Raw genomic sequence first — 23,829 nt, forward strand, 5'->3', positions numbered from 1 at the left:
AACTTCCATATTTATAATAATAATTGGTAGAATCATCATAAATTTTTATTTCGCTTTTTTGCACATAGACAGCTATGTAAACTATAGCCACTAATGTAGATTTATTAACTGAGCTTTCAAGATCATGTATATTATCTAGAAGTTCTTTTTCATCAGTAGAAATATCTCTAAAACATATGTCACAAGTATGACCATCAATACCATCAACAGGAATGTTAAGTTGTAATATCAATTTAGTATGTTGAATATTAATTTTTTCAATTACAGATTTAGCGTTTATAAAGTAAGTACCTCCAGATCCCTGTCGAAGCTTAGAAAAAGCTTTTTCAAGTGGATCTGTTGAAAACCAACCTAATAAGACATACTTTGCTCCATTACTCAACAAAGTTTCTACGAGATCAATAAAGCCGTAACACGAATGCGCTATTGCATTGCTAGTATCTAGCGTAAGCTGTTTTACACGCTTACCTGTAGGTTTCATAAAATTTGACAGTTCAGCAATATCTCGTAGCAGTTGTAACTGTTGATCACCAACTGAGTGGATTTCTCCGCATAATTCATTTCTAAACCGAATGCCAGCACCAGGTGCTTTGACATTAACAACATTTGAAAAAAAAAATTTTTTTTCAATAAATACAGCAGTACCTTCAAATGCTTTATTTTCAATCTCTAGATGCGTTCTTAATGCAGCTACTGTTTCTTCACAAAAAACAGACAAACAAAACTTTACAGATTGTCTCTCTATTGGTTTTGGATAAACTGATTTAGCTGTAAGTTTAGAGAGTTTAAAAAGACAATTGCACTCAGTTTTTAAATTAAAGTTTTAGATTAAAAGAACTGGCTTTGGCTAAGTGGAGTGATTTAGAAAAGTTTATAAATTACTCCACTTAGCCAAAGCCAGTTCTTTATTGTTTAAAAATTGAAGTTCGTCAGTCTTTTCTGTCAACCAATTGTTTCGTATAGATTTTAAGAGATGCACATAATCATAAAAAAAATATATACCTGATCTTGTTAACCATGGTTTACTATCAACTGTTTTAAACATTCCAAAAAATCTTTGATTTACACGGTTACCACCAATAATTATTACCAATGTCTTACTATTTTTAATATTATTTATCGTATGAATAATTTGTTGACATTGAGAAAACTGAAATTCAGTGGAACAATTTGCAACAGGTTGAGCTCTACATATAAATTCTGGACCTCCAAAAAGACATTTAATCATAAATGATAAAATTGTTTTAGCTAACTTTTCAGGGTAGTTTACTGCTTGACCAAACAAAGCACCTCTTTGGTAAAGTAATGAAGCTTTGACATAGACCTCATCAATTAGTAGTATGGAAGTTCTTTTCAATGGATTTAAATTCATAAAAATACTATTTATGAAACTTAGGTCCTCCATTGAGCTTATTTTTGAAGTCAATCATGTCATTATACTTGGCAACTTGTAGCCAATACACAAACAGTCATATAAACTTCGTCACATAGCAAAATACTCATATGCTCTACATATAATATCTGAAGTATATAAAACTTCACCAACATTAACTTTTCTCATAGCATTAAGGTGTTCGAATAGAATATTTAACTGAAGCGAACTTTCTTTAGTTTTTAAAAATCTAACTGCTTCAAATAAAGCTGATTTTGTTTTTATTAACTTTAATTTGTTTACAGCTAAAGATGAAATATTACAAGTTGTGCCATTATGGTTAATTACAAATGAATAATCATTGAAAATTACTAAAATAAATAATGGAACACCAAGTTTGTACATTTTTGATTGCATGTGTAAACTTTTTTTATTAAGCTGGAAAACAATAACATCGTTATTATCACTTAACAAAGATTGAATATCGTCAAATATAAGTTCATCCTCTTATAGAAAATCATTTAAGTCTAAATGATTTTCTATAAGAGGATGAACTTATATTTGACGATATTCTATAACACAAACTTTCGTCTAATGTTAAAAGATGAAAATGTAAACACAGTTTTAGGAATTGGCCTTCAATTTAACAACTTTGTTGCGCGATGTCAAGGCCTGTTATTATAGAAGGCTGCGGTCACACATAATATAATATTCTGAAACTAATAAACAAACATCTAAATTTCTATAAGTAAATTTATTCTTTGATCATTGCCTTCATATCCTATCTTATTTTCATATCATAATCTATTATGGTATTATTTATATAACATACCACAACAATGTTATTAAATTTGTGATGTTCAAATATCGTATGAACATTCTCTAACATGTTCATATGATATTTGAATATAGTTCTTGAGTATAATATCTGCAAGCAATTGACTGATGCAAGTTCAAATGTTGTCAAAAACCAAGCATGCATGCATGGGACACTGCAGTGTCCCAAAAAGAAAAGCTGGTTTGAAAGTCAAATTTTCTTTATTAAAAAAAAAAAAAAATAGGAGGGAGATATGGAGGTTTCTGTAACTTTTTATGCTCCAAAACTTTTAACTTTATATATAATAAAGTTCATAAAACTTTAGGGACTTACGAAGTACATTGAGGAACAAAAAAAGGATAATTACAGAAACTTTTCAATTTTTAATCTGGAGTACCACAGTGTAATTAGGAATAAAGTCTCTGGGTCCAGTATTCAAAGTAATACGATCTAAACTAATATATAAATTAAATAAAATGCTTTAAAATTCATGCAGTTATACATATAACTCCTGATAGTTAACTATATGTATAACTAGTTATACATAATATTTATTATATAAACTTATTTTTTAAGGTTATGCTTGAACAAATTAGTACCAATTAATTCAAATTCAAGATTTAGTTCAAGTTCAAGTTCTTATTTGTTCATTGTTTTTTCACTATTTTATATTTATTTGTTCAGATTTGTTAACTAGTACTAATTCTTACTACAGTAAGAATGTTTATCATTGTTGAACGTGATTTTATTAGTAACTTAATTTTACTTTCAACATATTTTGACAACACCCTTTACATTTTAAATGATGACAGTTTTACTTTTCTATTGATGTTGAACTTATTACGTTTCAATAACTCAGATTGAATTTTAACTGAATTATTGTAAGCTTTGTAGGGGTTTGTTGTATATCAAATGGTGTTGTAAATAAAGTAAAAAGAATATATATATATATATATATATATATATATATATATATATATATATATATATATATATATATATATATAGTATTTAGGCTATGGGATCATCCATAAATGATGCCAGTAGATAGAGGGGCAGTGTGAGTTTAACAATAATTGACAATGGGGAGGGGAAGTTGAGACCAAAATAATGTCAATTAAAAAATTGAATTAAAAAAAAAAGTAACATTTAATTTAAAAAAAAAGTAAAACAATATATGCTAGCTATGAGCAGGTTTTAGAGGTATTTACACCAACAATGTGGTCTAAAAACTTCTTGCTTTTGTTGCTTAAAACTGTAGTACTGTTGAGAATAAATGTATAATTGAACCAGAAAAAAATTGATGGTATATGCATTTTTTATATTATATTAACAATTCAGATATACCATCATAATATGATAACAAAAACTGACATCATTTTCAATGGGAGATGGCAAAAAATTGACTGAGTTTGATAAAGGGTGAAGGTGTTCAATAAACGGGTCATCATCTGACATCATTATGCATAGATGACCCTATGATTTAGGTAAAATAAGTAATCAATTTGCCATATTTCTCTTAAGAAAGTGTAAGAAAAAAGCATTGTTATGCTGATAACCTACCTATTGAGCAAGCTTTGACCACCTATTTTATAAATTTGAGAGACAGAAGTGGAAGTGCGAATCGCAAAAGAACTAATAACAATGCTCTAAATTGATTTTAACTTTGTCGACATTAATATAGTATTTAGAAATAATAAATGAAGTTTACATGATTTTTATAATTTGTATTTACATCCATTAATTATCAATTGTCAGTCTCTATTTTATAAAATGAATTATATATATATATATATATATTTGTATATATATATATATATATATATATATATATATATATATATATATATATATATATATATATATATATATATATTTGTATATATATATATATATATATATATAAATATATAAATATATAAATATATATATATATATTTGTATATATATATATATATATATATACATATGTATATATGTATATATATGTATATATATATATATATATATATATATATATATATATATATATATATATATATTCTTTTTACTTTATTTACAACACGATTTGATATACAACAAACCCCTACAAAGCTTACAATAATTTAGTTAAGATTCAATCTGAGTTATTGAAACGTAATAAATTTAACATCAATAGAAAAGTAAAGCTGTCATCATTTAAAATGTAAAGGGTGTTGTCAAAATATATTGAAAATAAAATTAAGTTACTAATAAAATCATGTTCAACAATGATAAACATTCTTACTGTAGTAAAAAATAGTACTAACTGATAAATTTGAACAAATAAATATAAAATTAACAAAAACAATGAATAAATAAGAACTTTAACTTGAACTTTAACTAAATCTTGAATTTGAATTAATTGGTACTAATTTGTTCAAGCATAACCTTAAAAAATAAGTTTTTATAACAAATTATATGTATATCTAGTTATACATATAGTTAACTATCAGGAGTTATATGTATAACTATATGCATTTTAAAGCATATTATTTTATTTAAACATTACTTTAGATCATATTACTTTGAAAACTGGAGCCAGAGGCTTTATTCCCAATAATACTGTGGTACTCCAAACTAAAAATTGAAAAGTTTCTGTAAATATTTTGTTTTTGTTCCTCAATGTAGTTCGTAAGTCCCTTAAGTCTTAAGGACCTTATTATATCTAAAGTTAAAAGTTTTGGAGCATAAAAAAAGTTACAGAAACCCATCTCCATCCTACTTTTTTTTTTTTTAATAAAGAAAATTGGGAATTCTTCGAGTTTCAAACCTGCATTTCTTTGTGGGACACTGCAGTGTCCCATGCATGCAAGATTGGTTTTTGACAACATTTCAACTTGCATCAGTTAATTGTTTGCAAATAACTAACTCAAAATCTAAATTCAAATAACTATTATATTATCCTAATAATACGTCTATTTGCACATATCTTAATCTTTTTTCTATAGAGAAAGATAAACATTATTCGTGGTACTTACATACTTGCTTGCCATTCTCTCTATTAATATAAAATATTTTCACACAATATAAACGTAACGCAATGCAATGTCGATTTAAAAAATTTTTTTTTAGTTTTTTTTTTAGTTACCAGCTTTTAAATTAATTCCCATACAAATCCCACAAGAAACCCACGTGGGATTTCCCATGTGTGTAAATACCATATGGTTCCCATATGTAACCCATGTGGGATTACCCACATGGGTTTAAGGTGACAAATTTCTATACGGATACCACATGGGAAAATCCGTCCCACGTAAATCCCATCAATCCCACACGGAACCCACGCGTAACCCATGTGGGACGCGGTTTTATTTTTCACTGGGTAATGGAAAACTAATCTCCGCTATCAAATAATGAAAGGAGAAATTTATTTTTGTGTCTGCATTTAGAGACTAATTCGCCTCTTTTATTATATAATTACAGATTAAACAGATTATTTCTAAAATTTACATATAAATATGAAATCGGATTTAAATTTAAAACTTTAATTTTAAATTCTTATATTGAACCTTCAATCGCGTAAATTGCATTTACAAATTAGCTAAAAAACTTATTGGTAAAAAAATAATCATAAATATTGTATATATATATATATATATATATATATATATATATATAAACTAATTTAAAACATCAGATAATACGAATTCTCTCAATACTAAATAATTTTTTTGAAATTTTCGCCGGATTATTGGCACCGGCATCATCAGTATATAATATAATATAATTACAAAAATTGTGACCGTTTAATAACAACAAAAAAATTTTTAATTTTTGACGTCACCTTTATAATGGCTTCTTTTACTTAAGTATGAAAAAAATGAAGTCCAAAAATTTGTTTTAACATATTGTCCATTGTCCAAATTAATACCACCGTACATTGGAAAACATTGATCTTTTTGTATCTCAAAGGCTTCACGGACTTTTCTTACAAATTTTTTATCCTCAACTTTAAGTGTTTCTGCCCTATCCCATTCAATATCCTCATCGCAATTTACTTTATGCAAAGCTAATGCAGACTGGTTTAACTTGCCTTAAGTCAAAAATTTTGGTGTTGTTGAACCCTTGTTCTTATTTGAAGTTTTGATTCACCGACATACACTTTAGAGCATTTGCACTTAATTAAATAGGTTCCAGGTTGGCTGTTGCGTGGTAGTTTTGATTTATTTCTAGACGTTAATAGCGTTTTTAGGTTAGCATTTGACTTGAAAATAGTTCTGTAACCAGCTTTTCTGAATATTCTTCTAAGTCTGGAAAATATTATTGATATCCATGGTGAAGAAATTGTAGGAAGGTTATTAGAGTTTGATAGAGTTTCATTTTTATTTGCTAAACGTTTTTTTCGAACGTGATAAGAAATATCTTTAAGCATTTATTCATCGTACCCATTTTCAGAAAACACTTGAATTAAAAAATTTATCTCATCTTTTAAATGGTTTTCGCTGCATATTGAGTATGCTCTGTGTATATATCCATTAAATATTGCTTTTAAAATTTTGGGATCATGATTAGAATGAGGTTTGATTTGGATGTTGGTTATAGCATCTTCCTGTAAACCTTGAACTCATATTTTCTATATGTATTGTTAATAACAGTTATACCCAAAAAGTTAAGTATCTGATTTTTGTTTTCAACTTCAATAGTATATTTTAAAGAAGGATGTTGTCTATTAAGGGTTGTTTGGAACTGTTCCACTTGCTTTAAGTTAGAAAACCTAGCGTGGCTATCATCTACATATCTGTAAAAGGATTTAATATCAATTGAAGGAATCATTGTCATTGCCACTTTTATTGCCTTTTCCTCATGGAATTGTAAAAAAGATTCAGCCAAAACAACCATCCAATTGGGCCTGAATTCTCTAACTCAAAATTTTTTTGTACTTATACTATATAATATGCTGATGATACCGGTCCCTAAAATCCAGCGAAAATTTCAAATAAATTATTTAGTATTAAGAGAATTCGTATTATCTGATTTTAAATTAGTTTATATATATATATATATATATATATATATATATATATATATATATATATACATAAAATAATAATATATATATATATATATATATATATATATATGTACATAAAATAAGGTTTAATTTTTTAGACCTTTACGTTTTATAGGCATATCTGGTGACCTTCATTTCTATGATGAAACAGAGTTCACTCTTGGTACAACCAAAGGTATAAACTTGCTATGGGTAGCTGTACATGAAATTGGACATTGTATTGGATTAGAACATTCAAGCGTCGAAAATTCTATCATGTATCCTCAGTATAAAGGGTATATGGGAGAAAATTTTACTCTATCAAAAGATGATATTTTAGGAATACAATCAATATACGGTACAAAATTTTTACTAATTTTCGTTTTGATAAATCGTAAGGATGCACGATTGCAGTTATATTGAACTATAAGAGCGTTTTTACATTCAACGATTTGATATCATATTAACATGAACAATTTACTAATATATAATAGATAAACTCTTAAATAAAGCATTCTTTAAAAAATACTCTAATTTATTAATCTTGAGTTAAAAAAAAGAAGTTTTATATGTATTATTTTTTCCTACTATACAAGCAAAATATTTTAGGCAATTAGTTGCGCCATGATTAACGTACAAAACGTTTTCTGCGCAATATACGCTTAGTCCTCTTTATGAATTTTATTTAGGTTCCAAAACACAAACCAGCACTATGAAACCAATTATTACAACAACAAAGGTGTCAAAAAGCAAGCTGAAAAATACGTGTTCAATGAAAGGAGCTGTGTTTGAGGAATTATCTGGGATTACGTATGTGTTCAATGGTGATAAAGTCTATAAGATTGATCAGTGGTTGAAAAATGTTGATGGCCCATTTCCTGTTACTCGTTTTTTGCCTAATGTTAAAAGTGTTGATTCTGCATACATAAATAGAAAATCAGAAGTTATATTCTTTGAAGGAACAAGGTTTCCAAAAATTAGTATATATATATATAAACAAATTAATACATTTATATAAACAAATTTATATATATATATATATATATATATATATATATATATATATATATATATATATATATATATATATATATATATATATATATATATATATATATATATATATATATATATATATATATATATATATATATATATATATATATATATATATATATATATATATATATATATATATATATATATAGTAGAGGGCTTAGATATACAATTTGTGATAAAAATAGCTCTTCGATTGTCTAAGGTATTTAGACTAACAAATTTAAGGTCAGATTTTAACAAATTGCATTAATTTAATTGAGAACCCTAGTTTAATTTAATGTTTTTTTTTAAAAAACCACGAAAACCCAAATTAAAAGACCCCAATGTTTTTAAAAACATTCTGAATGTTTTTATTTTATTTTTTTAAAATAAAAACATTCTAAATGTTTTTATTTTTATTCTTTTACAGTGAAACATGCGCGAAGTGTTGCTACATCGACTGAAGGTTTGGTTGGGGCAGGCAGTCTATCAAATAATTAAAAAAAAAAAAGAAGTTATTCCGGTCATTAAAATAATTTTTTTTTTTTAAAACATCCTAAAACTGATATTTTATGGTAAAAACACAAAGACGACCATGCAAGAGTGTATATATATATATATATATATATATATATATATATATATATATATATATATATATATATATATATATACACTCATATAAATATATATATATATATATATATATATATATATATATATATATATATATATAAATATATATATATATATATATATATATATATATATATATATATATATATATATATATATATATATATATATATATATATATATATATATATATATATATATTACCCAAAGATATTTTTAACAAGTTATAAATATATTCTTATCATATTAAAAATGCTCTGTACGTATTGCAAATTCTGTGCATTTTATAATATCTAATACCTATATAATATTCAATTATGCATAATGTGTTTATTTTTATTACTTAGCTACTATATTTACTCAAGTTTGTCAAAACTAATTCTTCTCGAAAGTGGATCTATTTTTAAAAAGTTCAGAGGATTAAGAAATGATACAAAACATATTGATGCCGCTTTCCATTGGCCTGTAAACAGGAAAACATATCTTTTTTCTGGAAATCTATATTATAAGTTCAGCGAATCAAACTTTCCTCATCGTGGTTACCCTCGAGAAATTAGTAAAAGCTGGAAAAACGCGCCAACACAAGTTGATTCAGTACTTGTTTGGAAGAATAAAAATACTTATTTTTTTAAAGGTAATTCAATAGAATAATGGTGTTTTTTATTGAAAATTATTCAATAAATTTGAGACAATATTTAACCTAAATTAATTAATAATTTAACTAGTTAGCAAGATCTAAAAATATTCTTAACGTTTTGATATATATATATATATATATATATATATATATATATATATATATATATATATATATATATATATATATATATATATATATATAAATATATATATATATATATATATATATATATATATATATATATATATATATATATATATATATATATATATATATATATATATATATATATATATATATATGTTTAATTTAATTAAGACGGCGGCGTATAAAGTTTTTGTTTTAAATATAGTTTGATGTTATTACATACATTTACAATAATTCGCTGACCTATAGCTGTCAGCATTGTCAGGTGTAATACGCTTTATACGCTTTATACGTTTATACGCTGCCCTCTCAATTAAATTCAACAAATATGAAAATATCGCATAACAAGAATATGATTTTAAAAGATTATATATATATATATATACATATATATATATATATATATATATATATATATATATATATATATATATATATATATATATATATATATATATATATATATATATATATATATATATATATATATATATATTAGGGTACTTGCTTTTTTTTAAATTTTTAAACTTCAATAAACTACCCCTTGAAATGTGAGACATTAGTGTTAAAACTAACTTTGGAAAAAAAAAAGTCTGATCGGACCACTCTTGGGCCTCCCCCAGAGCCCATTTAATTAAAAAAATGGTCAAAAAAACGCCAAAAACGACTATGTTCGATAGGCTAGGGGGAGGTGATTATATAAATATTTTTAACTGATTTTTTTTTTATAATTCAGGTATTGATTTATATTTTTAAATAAAAAGGGTATTTAAGGCAGAATATGAATACTTTTGCTGTTTTATTGAATTATTTTGCCGCGAATTATAAGAATGATGAAATACTTTGTTTTACACTTAAATTTTTTTTTTGACTAGTTATTTTCTTTTCTCTATTATATTTGTGAGAACATAACAATTTTACTCCTTTAGATTATAATAATTAAAAAAAATACTTATTACCCTATCGAATTTTATTCGTATTATTGTTGCCGAAATTTATGATTTTGCAGTTTTCTTGAATTTACAGGTACGTTAACTAACTGTCTCTCTTTTTCTTTTTTTGAAAATACAGTAAAACTTATTTTTGAAAGCAATATTTATTTACACATTTATCCATGTTTTATAAGTTATGGTATTTTAGGTTTTATGATGAACATTAAAGAAACTGAAAACAGAGATGAAAAAAGAGAGATTAGGTCAAGAAAAAAAGTTTTTTTCCTTATTGGAGAAGCTAATCCAGCTATATCAGGTGCTATATTGTAATTATTTTGATTGATAATTATATACTTTTTATTTTGCATTAAAATGATACATTGTATGCATAATTTAATGCATACAAAAGTTCTTTATATAAAAAATGATAAGGCTATTGTTATATTGATATGTTTTTCAAAAAAAAAGCTTTTAGTATAAGTAATGAAATATTGAAGTATGTATATTATTCACATTAATAAATACATTTTTTATATTGTTAAGGTATGCAACTTCCAACAGGAATGGAAATATTGAAAAACTTTTACTACATCAAATCTACACTGGAAAAAAATGTGAAAAAGTCATCAATACTATATTGCATGCCTGATACGATAAAAAAAATCAATGTAAAAATGACAAATGCAAGTGCATATTATCTTTGATTAAAGCTCTTTGGAATAAAGCTGGATTTCCAATAGTTTCTGACAAAACCCTTAGAAAGTAGCTTAGAAACAGAATACTACAGTTTAAAAAAACATGAAAAGAGAGGATCAACTTCAGATTAAAAAAAAACAAATTTTATACAGAAGACAAAGAAAGTGTTCTGGATTGGTACACCAAATCTTAGACGTACCATAATGAACGACAAGAAAAGATTAGATAAAGACGAGGCCAAAGATTTGAAGTTTTTAGATGATCAAGAAAGCGATAGAATGTTTATTTTCGGAACCGAGGATAAAAAATATAGTCAAATGTCTAGAGAGAGTATTAGAAAGAAAAAATGCAAAAGAAAGCACAACACTATTGGAGTTACAGAAAATTTAGATCAGGAACCAATTTTAGATGAAAGTGATACAGAAATGTTAAATAATATAGACTTTGAACCTGGAGATTGGAAAAGGAGAAAAGAAAAATAAAAACCAATTACGTGCACAATTCCTAAAGATATTGATAGTGGTAGTGTTGCTCTGGCAGCATCAATTAATGACATATCTTCTGCAGTTCTTCAGAAAGTTGTCATATCTGTTGTTCATAAATCTTGTGTGGATGTAAGTAAACTTTATTGCAGCATTTCAGCAGCCTCATCACATATGAAAAAGGTAAACTTAATAATAAGTAAACAAGCCAGAAATAACACTAATGCTGCTTTAAAAGCCTCCAAATATCCACTTTTCATTCATTTCGATGGTAAAACCTTATTTGAATTAAAAAAAAGCAAGCGATTCAAAAATGACAGATTAGCAGTTCTTTTAAATATTAATTGAGAGGTTTATCTTCTCGGAGTACCTTCCCTAGCATCATCCTCAGGGGAAGATCAGTATAAAGGCGTGATGAATCTCCTTAAAGAATTTGAAACCGAAAGAAACATCGGAAGGTTATGCTTTGATACAACTTCCAGTAATACTGGGACTAAAAAAGGTTCCCTGTTTAGAATAGCAAACAATCTAGATATCTATCCATTACTTCTTGCTTGTAGACACCACATATCAGAGCTAAAGATTGTTCACTTTTGTAATGTTATGACACAAAGAAAGACATCTGGACCAGAGAATGTTTTATTTAAAAAACTGAAAGAAATATTTGAAAGTCCTGATTTTCATTATGATACGAATAATGTTACACGATTTCATTGGGATAAGACAAAAGGAACTGTTATCGAATGTGCTGCAGTTGAGTCACTTAATTTTTGCAAAAAGTATATTAAAAGTAAAAATATATTTAGAGGCGATAGAAAAGAACTAGCTGAGCTGGTTGTTGCTTATTTGTCTTTTGAAGGTGTAAAAATTAGGAAACAAGGAGCTATCCACCATGCAAGGTTCCTTGGAAAAGCCATATATTATCTAAAATTGCAATTGCTTTTTAATTAAATTAAATTTGTTCAATAAGATAAACTACTTTTAGAAGAAATAAATATCGTGGCGGAATTCATGGCATGTTTTTATGCAAAAAGGTATTTGCAATCTGACCAAGCTATCAAAGCACCATATCTTGATATTTTATCAATACATAAAATGCATCTATCCAAAGATGTTTGTGCCAAACCAGAGGCGATTGAAGCAGTATTGAAATCATTTTACAAACATTTCTGGTATCTTGATTCTCCAATTATACCTCTTTCTTTGTTGGATAAAGATGTTTCTAATGAAGAAAAAAGTAAGATTGCATCTGCTATGCTTCAATATGACGTGCCAAACTCTGATTATTTTAAAATAATCAACAAATTGCTCATTGAAAGGGAAAACAAGATTAGGATTGAAAAGAAAGTTTATTATAATCCCCCAAGTTTATCATTACTAGTTGATCAATTTTCCTACTTGATTTTTGAAAGAATTGGGTTGGATAAACAAAGGATTAGAGACTGGCTTACCCTCCCACCTCAGTATTGGTGCATATAATCAAGTTTTAGAATCTTCAAAGATTTTGCTAAATCTCTAGTTGTCGTAAATGATCCTGCTGAAAGAGCAGTAGGAATGATGCAACAGTTTGTACACAGATACAATAAAGAAGAGGAAATTCAGAACAGGCTGCTAACTGTTGATAAAGCTAGATTTGTAACAAAAAGGCCTGGAAAAAAGCCTTCAAGTTTGTCAAAAAAGAGGTTGATTGACTCACTTTCTACAATGGTAAAAATGATTGAAAAATGAAAATAATTTATACAAAAACTTTAACATTATCTTAAATAATTACTTTCTAATTAAAAATAAATCGTCATTTATAAAATTTTTTTAATTGTAATATTTAATTATACTTATAATTCGCGGCAAAATAATTCATTTTTTTGCGATTTTTAACACTATTTAACACAATAAAACAGCAAAAGTATGAATATGAATACCTTAACTACCTTTTTATTTAAAAATATAAGTCAATACCTGTATTAAATAAAAAAAAATCAGTTAAAATTTTTTATATTATCACTTCCCCTACACACTAAAAAAAAAAGGTAGAAATTTCTACGTAAGGGTATAATTTTTTACCTTTTAAGGTAGAAAATTATATTAAAAGCAATTATTTGCCATACAATTTTCTAACTTAAAGGCATAGTTTTTTACCTTATAAGGCAGAAAATTATACCTTAATAAGGGTATATTACATATCCTACCTTAACTAAAAATACCTACCTATCGAACATAGGCGTTTTTGGCGTTTTTTTGACCATTTTTTTTTAATTAAATGGCCTTTGGGGGACGCAAAAGAGTAGTCCGATCAGACTAATTTTTTTCCTAAGTTAGTTTTAACACCAATGTCCCACATTTCAAGGGGTAGTTTATTGAAATTCAAAAATTTCCTCAAAAGCAAGTACCCTAATATATATATATATATATATATATATATATATATATATATATATATATATATATATATATATATATATATATATATATATATATAATATATATATATTTATATATATAAATATATTTATATATATATATATATTTTTATATATATATAAATATATTTATATATATATATATTTATATATATATATATATATATATATATATATATATATATAGTATATATATATATATATATATATTTATATATATATATATATAAATATATATATATATAGTATATATATATATATATATATATATATATATATAAATATATATATATATATATATAAATATATATATATATATATAGTATATATATATATATATATTTATATATATATATAAATATATTTATATATATATATATAAATATATATATATATATATATATATATAGTATATATATATATATATATATATATATATATATATATATATATATATATATATATATATATATATATATATATATATATATATATATATATATATATATATATTGTAACCACTTCTGGTTATATATTTTTTCAAAGGGAAATATTTGAAACTCTTTAGGTTCCAAGTATTATCGTATAAACAATCAGGCTGAGGTAGAAAGTTATTATCCAAAAAGCATATCTGGTTCATGGATGAAATGTTAACATTATTAATACAAAAACATTGAATATAGTTCTTTTACTAAACCAAGTCAACCATTAAACCAATAAAAAAGTCTGCAAGTTAAACAGTGTGACACAATTTTTTGAGTTTCTTGCTTTTCTATTTATTAAAATACAATTTATGAATTTACAATATTGACACTTTTATAATATCGAATGTTAAAGATCATGAGTTCTAATATTCAATATGTTTAAAAATGTTATGTTAATTTTTATCAAAAAGCAAATTACATAAGTAGTTTTAAACGTTTTATGTTAATTTACATTTCTGTATAAGTAATTAATTTTTTTGAAATGGCTTTTACTTTATAATATAAGTATTTTACTTCAAAAGTAAGTTATGTAAAAGAAGATTACACCAAAAAGTAATTTACATTTACATGTAAAAGTGAGTCACATAAAAAAGCTGTTTATTTTTACATTTAAAAGTTAATTACTTTTGAAAATTACATTACGTAATTTTCAAAAGTAATTAACTATAAAATAAGTATAAAAGTTCCTCAAACTGAAATAACAATTACCTATAAAAGTAACTTAAAAAATAACATGCACATGAAAGTAAATTAAATAAAAGTAATATGCTTCTTCAATATGTTTTTAAAAATTCCTACTAAAAGAATATTATTTTATTTGTAAATTAAATTTACAAATAAAATAATATTTTTTTAGTAGGAATTTTTAATGTAAAATTAATAACAAATCTTAATTAAAAATAGTTATATAAAGTAAAATTTAAATTACATTTTAAATTATAAATTTTAAATTACAAATTAAAGCTTACAAATTGTAAATTACAAATTAAAGCTTACATTAAATTTTAAATTACAAATTAAAGCTTACATTTTATATAATTTGTAAAGTAAATTAAAAGTAATTTATATAAAGTAAGTAAGTTTACTTATATTTTACAGTAACTTAAACAGGATCTTGTACAAAAGTAATGCAAAAAAGTAAAACTTCAAGTCACTAACACTTAGTTTGCCGCAACATTTGATTTGCGCGGTTTTAAGTATTTATTCTCTGTAAAGTTTAAAAATTTCAATAATAAGTTTCTGCCCATGATTAAGACCCTCCTAGTTCCGGTCCATAATAGTTTAGCTATAATAAATATTCTCTGAATCAAATCGTTTCGAAAATATTCACTCTCTGGCCTACCATTCGAAAGGCCGGAATTTAGACAAAGCTGAAACAAGACAGAAGGCGCATATACCTATGGGAGACTCGGAAAGGGCAGTTTATTTAAAAGGAAAGTAATTGGCATAATTATTAGTTCTTTTTTACAGGTTTTTTGCGTAAATGTATTTATTAACTAAAGAAAGAAAGTTTAAACCTGTCCTGAATTATGGAGGCTATAACACCATGTCCTGAAGATTAAGGAGCCCCGAACTTTATAAGAGAACGCTTTATTTTTTAGTGAAGATTTTTTGCCACTTTGATACGAAAAAAGTCCACCTGATCAAGAATCTACTTAGACTTTTAAAGTCTTGGTTTAAACAACTACGATACTTCTATATGGGCATGAAAAATTTAGAACTTTCCACTTAAATATATTTATCTGCGTGTAGTATTAGTGGCCAAGCTGCCGCAAGGCCTGTATAAGCAAAACTTACGGTCCCACATGCAACGGAACCTAGACCCACAAGGTTTAGGAGCCTTAAGATATAATTAAAGAGTTTTTTTTGTTTTTGTTTTAGAAAAGTTATTGTTCCAGAGAAACAGAAATTGGGCACCTTGGCTACGTATGTCTAATGACAAAAAATACTTTGCTACACCACTGTGTAGTATACCTATAACCCATGCTGTAGCGTAGAAACGGTTTATAAGTACAGTGGTCGGCCATCACATTAGGACCACACATTTTTTTTACAATTTATTTCAAATAGATTGCTTAAACCCACTTATGATAAAATAAATATGTTATTATTTTTTGTTGCATGTCAAGTTATTTCTATTCTTAGTAATATTTGATAAAAATTTTATCAATTGGCAATTCCGGCTGTCAGCAATCATCTGTCAAATTGGTGCATATCGGACAATTTAAGATTATTTTTAGTTGTTAACTTGATTGAAGTTTAATGTGATTTATTTTAATTTAATGCATCAGTGCTTTATTTAATTAACGTAATAATAATCACTAAGTGATTACCTTTAAATAAAGGATTTTATGTTTTTTTTTTCTGTTTATATAAAGACACCTAAGTCTAGTCATTTTTTTAAATTCCTTTAGTTAAATTTTCAGCAATGGGGAAAAATGTGCAACAAAAATTAGTCATATCAGATGTCTTTTATAAAATACAAAATATTCTCAGCGAAAAATTGACAAATTGAAAAGGCTTCTCACCAAACCGTAATGCGAGTGAGAAAAAAAATTGATTCAGGGGAAGAGTTTAGTCCAAGGAGACCACCTTCTAAACACTAAGAGAGGACCATATATCTCGAAATATCTGCCCGTAAAACAGAAAAAAGCCAAAAACGTATTGATTAAGCTTATCCATGAAGCTGATATTGTTGTGTCAGACCGGACCATTCGCAGAAGGCTGAAAGAAGAGGGATTGATGTGTCATTGTCCAGCCAAAAAACCAAAACTAACTTCACTCATGAAAAAAAAAGACTGGAATGGGTTCGAAACTATCGTCACTGGTCTGTTGAGGATCGACAAAAAGTATTTTTATTTACATTCATATTCATAAAATATTTTAAAATATTTCATAAATATTATAATTTAAAATAAGCATTATTTTAGATTTGCTTCTCAGATTAGTCAACCTTTCAAGTAATGATGGACAAAACAGCTTTTTTCATCATAGAACAAACGAAAAGTTTACAAAGTGGTTGGGACAATGAGGCAGAATTAGTATAAAAAAAATCTGGAAAATCGCTTGGCGGATATGTCTAAAAATTCGAATAATTTCAAAAAATGTCAAAAATCTTATATTTTTGCCAAACAGCAAAAAGAGTTAAGGCCTATTTAAAACAGAAATAAGCTGATGTATTGCCATTGCAAGGCAACTCACCTGATTAAGACCCCATAGAAAACATTTGGGAAATAGTAAAGCGAGAAATTGGAAAAAAAATTCTTACTAACAAGCAAGATCTTATGAAAGAGATTATCATAACTTTATTAGGCACAACTTTATAAATAAAAGAACAAGCTTTAAATTGCACCATTATTTTTCTTTTCGCCTAAAAATTCATTTTACACAATATTTACAAAAAGTTATAGCTGGTCCTAATGTGATAGCCAACCGCTGCAGATAAAGAAATAAAAATTGTGGTGGTTGGAGCCTGGATATAAAAATACCCTTAAATATTTACCATCCCTACCCCAATGTGAGGGCAACAAATTGGTAACTTTTATTTTTTATTTTCTTACACTAAATTTAAGTTGACAGGTTTTAAAATTCAAAATTCAAAGGTTATGATTATATAAAGTTCACACCCTAACCAAATGAGGTGGTTGTTTCAACATTTTCCTAAACATTCTAAGGTGATATAAACAAGAACATACTTAAGTTTGGCACTTAAGTATGTTTTATTTACCAAAAGTGTATTTATTAACCAAAATCATTGGTTTTTCATAATCATAATATTACATCTTAGAGTTTACGCAAGTAGACATTATTATATTGTTGGTTACCATAAAGTCTTTAAATGAGTTTAATATGGTTTTTAACAACACATTTAAAGACCTCATTTGTACGTAGCTATTAATAATACTATTAGTTAAAGATGCTGTTGATTAAGTAACTTTAATAGGTTTGGTAATAAAAGAATACGCCACATTTTCAAATTTTGAACTTTTTTACATCGCTTTTAATGTGGTATAATACCACGCAATACTTGTATTTAAATCTATTTAAAGTTAAATCATGTATTTTGTTTAATTTATATTTTTATGGATAATATTTTTTTTAAACCATTTTATTTATATATTAAAAAAATAAAATCATTCAAAATTTCTGTTATTTATGCAATATTTCTTCTGTTTTAGTATGTTATTTTAGGGAAAGATTTATCTTTTTCTAAAATAGCATACTAAACCAGCAAATTTAGAAAAATAAAAAATTATAAAATTTAAAAATCAATCACTGTATTAAAGAATGTCTTATGTAATTAAAAAAAAAATGACGAAACAATTTTATATTATTTTTTGAAAAATACAAATAATCTTGCAGACTAAAGTCTAAAAAACTTAATTTTCTTCGACAAAAAGTCTGCGTCATTTGATTACTTATTCACGAAAAAAGAGTTACATTAACTTTTGCTCCAAACTTTTGAATTAGGAACAGAATTTGTTTGTCAGACGAAGTTATAACTTAACTAAAGATAATATTTTAAATCCTCTAGATAATTGGGGAGGTTGCTCAAAGTTTAAATGGTCAAAGTTTTTGAACACTAAGAAATTATTGCGTGACATTAGAGACTTGTTAATGAACTTAAATTTAGTTTAAAATGTTAAAAAAATGTATATATAAATGTTATAAACTCATCGCTCTTACATTAATGGCATAAAAAAGAAGTTAACATTTTAAGGGTTTATTGTTAACAGACAGGTTATCGCAATACTTTTGAAAAGCTTTACATAAACATGATTATATAAATGTTTGGAGTTTGTTCTGTGTCGTTACATAAAGTTAAATTCTCAAACAAAAACAAAAACCTTGCCTTGGGCCTGATTTTAAATATGTGATTGGAATCTGGCTGTTTAAATAATGTGATTTGCACTTATATTAACTTTTTTACTTAAAATTTTTGAAAATTTAAAGTAAAATAAGTAACAAGAATTTACTGAAAAAAAAAGAACTTGGTGTTATTTCATCTGTATGATAAAATAATATCAAGACACTTTTCTTCACAATCGACTATATAATTTTAAATTTAAAAGTGTGCTTTTTGAACCATCCTACTAAATTCACTATATTAAATAAGTTAAAATATACGGTTGTTGTGGTTATGAACAATTATAAATTTTTTTAAGTAAATTACTTGTACCTTTACTTTCTTAACTTTAATTTTTTTTTTAGTTTTTAGCTTGATGTTATTTACATCAGTTATTTAAAAGTTTTTAAAAAAAAACTGTCTGGTTAATTGTTCTTGCTTTGGAAATGGCTCTGCATTTTGCAATAATTGCAAAATACAAAGCTTAGAATAAAATTATTTTATTCTAAGGTTTGTATTTTGGCTTCTTTTATTCAGCGTGGTTGTTGTTAAAAACCAATCTAACCAAATCGAAAGTTATTTCTGAAAATAACTAACTAGAATAATTGTTAGATAATAAGATAATAAAGAAATAATTGTTGTCTGGAATAGACTAATTAAAATTAATCCATTCCAGACAATGGTTTTATATATAGCTATCAACAAGTAAACAAAAAAAAATTAATTTTCATTTCTGTTAGAGTGATTATTACGACCAGGGCTGACCAGGGCCGTCCCAAGCGGGGGGTGAAGTGTACCCCCACCACCACCACCACCACCACAAGCTGTTGTATATGCATTTGAGTTAGCACATTTGCACATTTAGCATTTCAGTTGCAAATTTTAAAGTATAGCTGGTAAATATCAAATATCAAGGACCCTTTTTTTTTGAGTGTGTGTGTCTCTAGTTGGCAAAAAATACATACAACCACCATCCCCCTTCCCCTCAAAAAAAAAAGAGGGACTTCTTTAGGACTGCCCCAACAACAACCATGCTGATTAAGAGAAGCGAAAAGCAGCAGCATAGCTACAAATATGCCCGGCTCCTTTACGGTAAATTTTTTTCAGGGCCATTAACTTATTTCCTCCCGACAAAAAAATTAATACTAAAAAAATAAATCTAGAATATGCCTTTTTAAAGCTTTTTTGCAAAAAATCTTTCTTTCTAAAAAGTTATAAACCAAATAACTTTAAAGAAAAACAAAATATAAGAGAAAAAGAATAACGGTACAACCCCTTGCCCAGAAAACAAATTTAACATACATTGGGACTACACAAATGCTGTCTCGATGAACATGCATGTTAAATGGTGCCCACAACCTATAGTAGAAGATCGAACAGCTTTCCCTATCATCATTTTTCAAATAGATTATATATGATAAAACGCAATAAAAGATTTTATCTGATAAACACTACTTTAACCATATAAATTATATCAGATAGTTTAAATGATTTATAAATATTTGAAAACTACTTTAGCAGTCGATGTCCTTGCGGATACCGAAAATGTTATATTGCGTCATATTACCTTAACAAAATAGTTGATTGAAAAGGCAAATACAAAGAAAAAAAATTGAAAAAAGCACGCTCTAACAAACAGTGACTAGTCAAGATTTACACATGCATGAATTACCCATAGCTCAGAAATTATGCCCCTTCCCCCCTTCCTCCCTCGACAAAGTTTCATTACTTCTACTAATCTATTACTTCTCAACAAAAAAAAAGAAATGAAAAATCGATGATTATTTAGCAACTCCAATTAGCACTCATGCGGCAGGGAGCCCGTCTCTACACTACTGATATACCCGCATGTTGAATATATTTGCGCCTAATTATATTAGAACTACCCTTTATGATATACGTGAAAAAAAATCCTTTTCCGATGCCCCACCACAAACACTGCTTACATACATCAGAGGATTACCTGAAGTATTACCTAGAAGTGCCCTCAAACAGGCAATGTATTTAAATACGCTAATTATCTCAAAATTTATGTTAAATAAACATGAAATGACTGTTCTTTGAGAAAGTAAATAATATAACTTACATTATACTAACTTACAAAGTAAAGTACAAAATTTCAAAGAAAAAAATTTACTTTTATTTGTAATTGTAAATAATAATTTTTTTCAAATTACTTTTATGTAAGCTGTTTTTGCAAATTAGTTACTTTTACACGTAAAGGTTACGATGTTGTTACGATGTAGTTTTATTTTACTTTGAAAAGTAAGTGTTATATTTTTTAAATATTATATTTACGTAAGCTTACTTAACTTAATAAATAAATAACTTTTTTTACATTTAAAAAGTAAATAACATTTCAATGTAAATTTTTTAGATAATTATAACCAAAATTACTTTTCAAAGTAATTCACTTTACGCGACTTACCATTTAAAGTAAGATACATTTACTAGTAAAAGTAAAAATGCAAATAACTTTTACTTGTAAAAGTAAATTACTTGTTCAAGTAAGTTACTCATTTAAAAAACTTAACTTAAGAAATTAAGTTTTACACGTTATATAATTCATGTAAAAAAAAAAAAGACGAATTACTTTTAAATGTAAATAAATTATATATTTTTATGAGTTATGTAAAGTGATTTACGCTAAAAAGTAATTCGCGTTTTTACTTCAAAATAAGTAAAAGTGCCATCCCTAGTAAAAAACGTTCAAAATACGTTGTATAAAACGGCTTGGGTAATAAACCAATTGGTGGTTGTTGTTACAAATCACAAAAATTTAATTTACATTAATTAATTATAACCGAATAATGTATAATTGCACATTCTAACATCTAGACTTTCTCTTTGCTATCTTTCTAACTTTGCTTCTTCTAACTTTCACTCTTCTATAATTCGTTCTTCTTAAACTCACTTATTCTTGGACCGTCAAAGCAGGTTATGATGTTCTTAGTGAGCTGAACTCGTCTTCGCGAGCCTTGATATATGGCCTCTATATGGCAACTAGCCGGAGGAGGATAAACCACTATACCAAACCAATTCATCACTATCGCACCATTGGATTTTCCGATTAAATAAGTAATTAGATTTTTAACGGATTCAATTTCTTTGATATTAGTCCGTTAAAATTGAAAATTTAATACCTTAGTGCAGAAAACAAATCGTTGAAATGAAGGAGTTAACACCATCCGTATTAACTCCTTAACTAAGTTGCTATTCCTTAAAAAAAAAGAGTTAATACGTTAAAGAAAAAGTATTAAAAAAATATTTTTGGAGCTTGGTTATAGGTTTTAGGACTTGATGATAAGTTTGTCTTCTTCTAGGCCCAGTCATGTATATATTTGTTTTTATAAAAGACGATTGTAAATTATTTTCTTGATAGCAAATACATACACTTACGCACTTACATTAACATTTCACTAAATTTAAGGAAAAATTAGACGCTAAAAATTTGTGAATATAAGAATTATTTTCTTATGATATTTTACATTACATTACATTAACATTATAAAAGTAACAATATATAACATCCATCAGATACACGGACTACTAATTATGCGAACAAACCTTGTTTTAAAATTTATATTTTATATTTATTCTTTGGTAAAACAATTTATGGTAAAACAATGATAAATCAAAACAAGATTAATGCAAGTATCTATTTAAAATTTTTTATTTCACAGCATTTTAGATTCAAACTTGCAGTGATGCAACAACAGGGTGCATATCTAAAACAACAAACTCTTTAAATAAAAAACAAACCATAAATAAACCAACTTTGTGGCTATATAATTTACCCCTTTATACCCACTGTTAACATTATTTTTATTAGTTTATCATGTGGAGATAAAAAAATTAATAATATGTATATTGCTTTATAAAAAAATGTAATACAAGTTAACCAATCTTAGAAAATACAAAAAAATATAAAAAAACTTAAAATTTGCAAAAACCAATTACCAGGAGTGCCGGTGTCGCGTGACAAATGTCCCCCCCCCCTATATTTTTGTCCCCCCGGAAAGTATGTACCGGGATAAACTTTCCCTCCTGAAAGTGTATTCTAGTATAAACATTCCAGGGGGATACAATATTTCTTCCCCGCCCGTAATAAGTACTCCCCTGATAAAATTTTTACTAAAACTTTTGTTTTTTTGATAAAACATTAGTAATTATTGTTACGCTATTTTATTTGTTAAATAACATGTCTGAACCTTAATAATGACCGATACCAAGAAACGTTAATATGCATGGCGGATCTTGATACAGAATTTTCACATGGCCCCCAGTATTTTATTCAAAAAAAAAAAGAT

The 23,829-nt window shown here is 26.1% G+C and overlaps 2 protein-coding genes across 3 annotated transcripts in view; one reads left to right on the forward strand and one right to left on the reverse strand.

Moving 5' to 3' along the window:
• Positions 1-819, reverse strand: part of LOC136085950 (uncharacterized) — a 2,304-nt gene extending 1,485 nt beyond the window's left edge. Inside the window, exon 1 of the mRNA XM_065807989.1 lies at positions 1-819. This exon is cut by the window's left edge and continues 846 nt beyond it. Within this exon, the coding sequence (XP_065664061.1) occupies positions 1-481 (481 nt within the window). The 5' untranslated portion in view covers positions 482-819.
• LOC105843571 (matrix metalloproteinase-2) overlaps positions 1-15,155 on the forward strand; it is a 31,691-nt gene extending 16,536 nt beyond the window's left edge. For both annotated transcript variants that reach the window (XM_065807987.1, XM_065807988.1), the window contains 4 exons: positions 7,337-7,558; positions 7,890-8,166; positions 9,222-9,508; positions 14,757-15,155. In XM_065807987.1, the coding sequence (XP_065664059.1) occupies positions 7,337-7,558; positions 7,890-8,166; positions 9,222-9,508; positions 14,757-14,842 (872 nt within the window). In that variant the 3' untranslated portion in view covers positions 14,843-15,155. The remainder of the gene's footprint in view (positions 1-7,336; positions 7,559-7,889; positions 8,167-9,221; positions 9,509-14,756) is intronic.
• The last annotated feature ends 8,674 nt before the right edge of the window (positions 15,156-23,829 follow it).

The sequence above is a fragment of the Hydra vulgaris genome, chromosome 10, assembly GCF_038396675.1.
Source record: "Hydra vulgaris chromosome 10, alternate assembly HydraT2T_AEP".
Lineage (NCBI taxonomy): Eukaryota > Metazoa > Cnidaria > Hydrozoa > Anthoathecata > Hydridae > Hydra > Hydra vulgaris.